General features: G+C 39.1%; 2 protein-coding genes and 1 long non-coding RNA gene across 3 annotated transcripts in view; 2 read left to right on the top strand and 1 right to left on the bottom strand.

Moving 5' to 3' along the window:
• Positions 1 to 688: 688 nt before the first annotated feature.
• On the top strand, positions 689 to 2628 carry LOC147512320 (threonine synthase, chloroplastic-like). Its single transcript, XM_086595299.1, has one exon. It carries the CDS (start codon positions 806 to 808, stop codon positions 2360 to 2362), a length of 1557 nt encoding a protein of 518 aa, XP_086451425.1. The 5' UTR covers positions 689 to 805; the 3' UTR covers positions 2363 to 2628.
• Positions 2629 to 5120: 2492 nt separating this feature from the next.
• Positions 5121 to 6291, bottom strand: LOC147512319 (uncharacterized). The gene is made up of 2 exons (XR_015217181.1): positions 5880 to 6291; positions 5121 to 5648 (listed from the first exon to the last, which is right to left on the bottom strand). It is a non-coding gene; the product is annotated as an uncharacterized LOC147512319 (long non-coding RNA).
• Positions 6292 to 7331: 1040 nt separating this feature from the next.
• The window catches only part of LOC147512318 (uncharacterized), a 957-nt gene continuing 784 nt past the window's right edge, over positions 7332 to 7504 (top strand). The window contains exon 1 of the mRNA XM_086598707.1: positions 7332 to 7504. This exon is cut by the window's right edge and continues 784 nt beyond it. Coding sequence (XP_086454833.1) covers positions 7332 to 7504 — 173 coding nt within the window.

Below are 7504 nucleotides of genomic sequence, written 5' to 3'. Positions count from 1 at the left end.
TAGTTTTATTAAACCTAATTTTATTTCTGTCTTAGAGAAAGCTTTCTCTGCTTGGCAAGAGTGGACGACTGTAGATAGTGACCTATCTCACTTCTCTCTTGATGTTGTTTTACCTTGCACAGAGGAGAATTAGGTTGCTCCTTCCTTCAGAAATGTTAAAGTTAATTACACTGGTTTGTTTATGTGTGCTAAGAAAACAAGTGTGTTTGCTGTGATTATTAGAGACTGGAATGGAGAATGTATTGTTGTTGCTACGCAACAGAGTTGAGCTTTATCAAATAATGAAGCATATTTGTTAGCAGCTGAGTTTGCAGTGAACTTGGCCAGGCAGAAGCATCTGTTGGAAAGTAAGGCACCAGTAAAGAAATTACTAGGATTCTGACGGAGCTTGAAAAGAATTCAAATTGGACCTGGAATGCTAAAGCAATCATGTCTTTTAAGTTATTTTTTGTTTTTTGATTTTAGAACCATTTCTGTAACGGGAAACTCTTGGCCAATGAGTTTGGCTGATTGAGCTAGAACATATGGACCAAAGAACATTTATATGTATTCTCCGGATGCTATTATGCTTGTTTTAATATAAATATACCTATCAAATGAAATGAGAAACAGCTCGGAAATTCTTGCCATCGAGTCACGTGTTCCAATGTTCGTCCAAAAATACCGGGGCATTTTTTGTCGATGATGACTGGACAAAACAATACTAGGGCACACGAATGTTTTTTGTGACAAAAACAGGGGCATACAGCTAAAAGAAAAACAAAAACCCCACGCCGCTCTCTTCCCTTCCCAGGCAACACAAAACATGGCTGCATGTTCTCTCTTCCAACCTTCACCCACTTCCCTCCTCATTCCCACCAAATCCAAATCCAAATCCAAATCCCCAAACCACCCATTCCTCATCAAAGCCTGCAGTACAAATTCCCCTGATCCCTCACTCATCAAACACCGTCGCCCAGCAGATCAAAACATCCGCGAAGAAGCCCGTCACAATCATTTATCCTCCAACACACATGGCTTTTCAGCAAAATACGTACCATTTAATGCTGACCCAACGTCTGATGAGTCATACTCGTTGGACGAAATTGTGTACCGTAGTAGGTCAGGTGGACTACTTGATGTACAACATGATATGGAAGCATTAAAAAAATTTGATGGCCAATATTGGAAAACTTTATTTGATTCACGTATTGGTAAAACTACTTGGCCTTATGGATCTGGTGTTTGGAGTAAAAAAGAATGGGTGCTACCTGAAATCGATAGTGACCATATTGTTAGTGCATTTGAAGGTAATTCTAATTTGTTTTGGGCTGAAAGGTATGGTAAAGAAACATTGGGTATGAATGATTTATGGGTTAAACATTGTGGGATTAGTCATACTGGCAGTTTTAAAGATTTGGGTATGACTGTTTTAGTTAGTCAAGTTAATCGTTTGCGTAAATTGAATCGTCCTATTGTTGGTGTTGGTTGTGCCTCGACTGGGGATACTTCTGCTGCGCTTTCTGCTTATTGCGCTGCAGCGGGTATTCCTGCCATTGTGTTTTTACCTACGGATAGAATATCAATGGCACAATTGGTTCAACCTATTGCGAATGGTGCTTTTGTTTTGAGTCTTGATACGGATTTTGATGGGTGTATGCAGTTGATTAGGGAGATTACGGCTGAGTTGCCTATTTATCTTGCGAATTCTTTGAATTCTTTGAGGCTGGAAGGACAGAAAACAGCTGCAATTGAGATTTTGCAGCAGTTTGATTGGGAAGTACCGGATTGGGTTATTGTTCCTGGAGGAAATCTTGGGAATATTTATGCTTTCTATAAAGGTTTTCATATGTGTAAGGAATTAGGACTTGTTGATAGGATGCCTAGGCTTGTTTGTGCTCAGGCTGCGAATGCAAATCCATTATACCTTCATTATAAATCTGGGTATTCTGATTTTAAGTCAGTGAAGGCCAATGCTACTTTTGCATCTGCTATTCAGATTGGAGACCCGGTTTCGATAGATAGAGCTGTGTATGCTCTCCAAAACTCGAACGGGATTGTTGAGGAGGCGACAGAGGAGGAACTGATGGATGCGATGGCCCAGGCAGATCTCAGTGGCATGTTTATATGCCCTCATACTGGTGTTGCTTTGTCAGCATTGATTAAGCTTAGAAAGAGTGGGGTTATTGGATGTAATGATCGTACAGTGGTTGTTAGTACCGCTCATGGGCTGAAATTCACACAGTCTAAGGTGGATTATCACTCTAAGAGTATCCCAGACATGTCGTGCCGGTTTGCGAACCCTCCAGTGCAAGTGAAGGCAGACTTTGGGTCGGTTATGGATGTTCTGAAGACGTATTTGAGTAGAGATCAAAAGCATTAGTCAATCTTCCAGTTTTCTGTAAGTTTAACTTATGTTCTAATTTATGAGGTTTTGTTTCGGCTGGCTGTTTTTTTTTTTTTTGTAATAATTTCTCCTTCTAGGAAGTTGAACTATTCAACTCATCAGAGTTGATTGAAATATTACCTTGTAATACTTTTTTGGTTCACCATTTTTTTTTTGTCCATATTTGATGCTTGCCTGGATGTGTAATATATGCTATATATGCTGTGGCCTATGGTTTATCATGGTAGTTTGGGTACCCAAAATTGTGGTTTTCATCTCTTTGTGACTTTGTTGAAAATCCTAATCTATAACTGTGGACTTTGTAGGATATTCTCATATAATTGCATGCAAAAACGTTAATCATAGTTAATTTGAGAGGCACCTAGCAAGGTGAAGGAATCACTCGACTGTCCTGAAAAAAGGAAGAGAGCACGAATTTAGCACATTAGAAAGAGGTAGTTAGCTCATTACTGAGTAAAGGCATGAATGGGGACAAGGGATTCTACTCTATGTGCTTGAGAAATCTTATTAATATAACGTATGTTCCCTTTCTCTATCATGCCTCGTGCTTTTTATAAATTTAAGGAATGGCAGTAGTAACATATTTTAGGCATAAAATCTTTTCTTTAGTACAAGAAGATGACATCTTGTAATATTGGATGAGTGCTAGTGGTCTACCGAATTTGACATGTGCATGTCAGAGGTTCTCGTATGTCGCATAGACTCTTGTACTGTTCCTTTTGGTTTTATTTGGGGATTTGGTGTTTGTATATAACATGCTGCAGTCAATGATTTATACAATCATTGTTGTTTCCTTCAGTTACCATCACCCTTCCAACATATAAACGTGGTGTTTACCAGTCCCAAACAAAAGAACACCATGACACAAGGTTTCTGCCATCTCAAACTACCTAGATCCGTAAGGCGTTGGGTTAGCCCATCTTCAGGTCAGCTGGTTCAGTAGTTGGCCACTATGCTAGCCTGAACTGTTTTGCCTTTGGAGAAAATGCCTACGCTCCTTTGGTGTATAATACCATTTTTTACTAGGCCCTTACCTTTTGAAGCAAAAACTCTACTAGTTCTGTTTCAAAACGTCTACCTGTGAAGTTGAACAGATTAACAGGGTTTTTCCAGGACACGGATGCTCCCAGTAGTTTGTATAATGGAAGTCACATGCTTTTGAGGATATCTTCAAACTGTGAGTTTCATACACTCTCAACCAGTTGAGAACGAATAACGTAATTTAGAAAAGAGTTTCAGTTTTTTGTTGAACTCCAGCAAAGGTTAATTACACATAGTCAATCTGTAAACTCTGAGCAACATAAAATTTCAAATATCAGATTCTATTTTTAAACAAGAAGTTGTTCAGCAGCATTGCCGGAGGCACACCTACTATCATGAGTGCACAGGCACAGGCACAGGCACAGGCACAGGCACGCCAACCACCATTAGTATCGTAACAAGCATGATAAAATTGTGTTTTTAGGTGGTAGTGGCTGCCATGGCAACGGTCCTAATTGATGGGAACGGGTTTATAGTTTTCTAGCATTACCCCCCAGAACTTAGGCCAATTAGCTTTACCCCTCCCAGTTCTTTCATCTAGAGGTTTACCCTCCTAAGATCACACAACATCTAAGTCAACTGTTATTTTTTTAGTCAATACATGTAAAAAGACTTCATTACCCTTTGCCCTTTTAATAGTTTTTTAACTTTAACCCCTCCTCTCGAACTTAGGCCAATTAATTTTATCCCTCCAGTTCTTTCATCTAGATGTTTACTCCCCTAGAATTTAGGCCAATTAGTTTTAATCCCCCAGTTCTTTTATTTAGAGGTTTACTACCTCCAAGACCACAACACATCCAAGTCAACTGAGTTTGACTGTAATGTTTTTTATCAAGACAAATGAAAAGACTTTAATGCTCTTTTCTAGGTATAATTACATAAATACCCTGTGATTTTGGCAAATACAAAATTGGAATTCAAATCATCTAGGACACATGTCATGATCTTGTGAATTTTATCCGACGGCTACCACCAATCCTTATCAAATGACATCCACACCCTTAACATTATAAAATTACATAATTAACCTCACGGTTGTTAAAAGCTACATGTATGCTAGGAGAAAACCAATCGTAAAAAGGCAATGAAGTCTTTTTATGTGGTAGTAGTGTATGACTTGGAGAAGATAATGCTACAGTGATGGTAGTGATGGTGTATGACCGTCGGATAGAGTTCACAAGATCATGATATGTGTCTTAGATGATTTGAATTCCAATTTTGTCTTCGCTAAAGTCACAGGGTAATACCTAGAAAAGGGCATTATAGTCTTTTAATTTGTCTTGACCAAAAACATTACGGTCAAACTTAGTTGACTTGGATGTGTTGTGGTCTTTGGGGGGGGGGGGGTAAACCTCTAGATGAAAGAACTAGGGGGGTAATACTAATTGGCCTAAGTTCTGGGCGATAAATCTCTAGATGAAAGAACTGGGGGGATAAAACTAATTGGCCTAAGTTCTAAGGGGTAAAGTTAGAAAACTATTAAAAGGACAAAGGGCAATGAAGCCTTTTTACATGCATTGACTAAAAAAAATAACAGTTGACTTGGATGTGGTATGATCTTGGGGGGTAAACCTCTAGATGAAAGAACGGGGGGGGGGGGGGTAAGATTATTTTACTATTACGAAGTCTAAATTGTCAAGAAAGATCTTTGGTATGAATGCATTACTTTGCAATCTTTTGCAGAAATCATCCAGAACAATAATAATAATTGGCAATACATTGAGACCTTGTGGTTGTGAACAACCAACTCAAACGAAAAGTACAATTTAAGAGATCAAAACTGTTGCCTTAGAAGGTGAGGCTCTTGGGCAACAACTCAACAGCTTTTGACAGGAACTCTGACATGTCATTTGATGCAAATGGAGAATCCCCTGTTTTTTTTGTGTATATTTCCATTTTCTGCAAGACCTCTGCCCTTTGTAGCAGAAACTCCACTAGCAAATAATGCAAGAGAGTTGCTAGAATTGCATATATGATTAACTATTAATTGAACAACAGAAAAGAAAAGGCTACGGTAAAATAATTTCAAGGTTTTTCACGAACTCACGTAGGCTGTCACAGATTTCATCCATATCTAGCATCAGTGTCTGAAGATTATGCGAGATTGTCAACAACGTTGCTATTCCCGGGATGTCCCACTTACCCCAGGCATCTCTAGATGAAGAAGATTGCAGCTAGAAGGTGCTGGAACACACTGTCTCACATTCATCACCGACAACACCTTGACAACAAGAAGCACAAGAGAATTAGATTATGAACTGAATGAACTTTCTCTGTAAAAAATAAAAATAAAAATTGACTTCCTTCCATATGTAGTTTGTTTATGTAACTTCGTAATAATACACTTACATATTGATTGCAGACTAAGGATTGTACCAAGTACTAGCCAGTAGCCACTATTTGTTTTTTCACAGGTAAACACGCAAGAAGCATAAGTTAAAACGGGAAGTACTTGGATGCATTGAGTAGATAATCTTAAAGTTTTTACACGTTGAACACTTTGGAGAATATTTCTCAAGGACTCCTGAAACGAATCATCTAATTTAGTGAGAAGAGGGATGAGATGAAAATCAATCAGAGAATATAAATCCATTTTATACTAGTCTGCTATGGCTCCTTCGACTTTCCATGTTTGGACATACGGTGCAGAGAGTATTACAGTGTGCCCTATGAAGAGGGTTACAATCAAACTCCGTAGGTTTTTAGATGGTAGTACTGGTAAAGTTTGAAAGTTCCAATTGTTCAAGCATTGGGGAACCAGACAAAATATTTTGAATCAGTTCCACTGAGAGTTCAATATCCATCAGAGTCAACATCTTGAGAGATTTTCCATCGTATTATTGGTTCGGTATGGCCAAAACAACAGCAGCGCAACCTTAATTTTTTAATGGAGTCATTGACAAAAAAATGGTGAGGCAACTCGTAAGCAGGAGTTGCACAAGTACCCTCGATATAGTATCGACAGAAGTTAATTAGTTCCAGTATCTCAACTTTCCTTCTCAGTGCAAAACGAATCCACCCATTAGTTTTTGTAACAAACCTCATCATTACACCATATTCAGGAGCCACTTCACTCAAAGTTTTTAGGGCATGTTCACTTAATATACAATAAAGAAAAAAGTGTTCAATGGTGCTGGTTTCAAGAAGAGATAGAGCGTGGTCTACGAGTTCATAAACACCTCCTGCGCTCCTCTTTCTCACTACTTGTTGGTCCACAAAATACAAGCCGTCGGGCACTTGTCCAGAGATGATCCCAACGTTTCGATAGAATGCCAGTGCTTACAGCTTCGTGCATCTTTAGAAATGAAAGAATGTGCAGGAGTGAATCATGTAAGTCACTGATCCTATCTTGCTCTTCCATGGCTTCCTCATGAGGTATTGATGAGGTCGCTGATCCTATCTTGGTATTTCAGGTCTTCCGTAGCTTCTGTCAATTGTGACTTCCACAAGCCGGATGAGATGAGAGTGGACTGGAGCAAGGTTTGTTTCTCGTACTCCCCTCGCAGTAGGAAAGAGTGGTCTAGTCCGTTCTGTACACAGCCCGCAGGCGGAAAGAGTGTTCTATAATCAACCTTCGTTCCAGTCGAGTATACAATCCCTCCTGCTGAAGGAGTTTACTGCAGGTTTTCTGTTAGAATAAAGTCCTAGTCTTTAGGGACATCTACTTGTATTTGAATTGTTCAAACCACTAGCCTTTATTTGCGTTAAGTGGGTTGCTTTCTCGTTTCGTTAAGATTGTGTATTGAATGGCTATTTAACCCAAAGTTATCATGAATAAAACTAAGTTATTCAATCCAATTCATTCTCTAGATCAAAGTTCCCAACATTGTGGTATCAGAGCCACCACTAGGCCTAACAAATCAAAACAGCAGCCTTTGAAGTTCTTGCAGCATCAGCACAGAAGATGACTACAGAAGGGAGTTTCATACAGCCATCCATTCCTCGCTTTAATGGTTACTATGACCATTGGAGCATGACGATGGAAAATTTTCTACGATCTAAGGAATTTTGGGAACTGGTGGAGCCTGGCTATATTAAGCCAACAAGTACATTGGTGCCGACTGCTGCACAGCAAAA

The sequence above is a fragment of the Coptis chinensis genome, chromosome 3 (assembly GCF_015680905.1).
Source record: "Coptis chinensis isolate HL-2020 chromosome 3, ASM1568090v1, whole genome shotgun sequence".
Classification (NCBI taxonomy): Eukaryota; Viridiplantae; Streptophyta; class Magnoliopsida; order Ranunculales; family Ranunculaceae; genus Coptis; species Coptis chinensis.
Note: the sequence above shows the minus strand (reverse complement) of the source record. Positions and strands in the feature narration are given on the sequence as shown.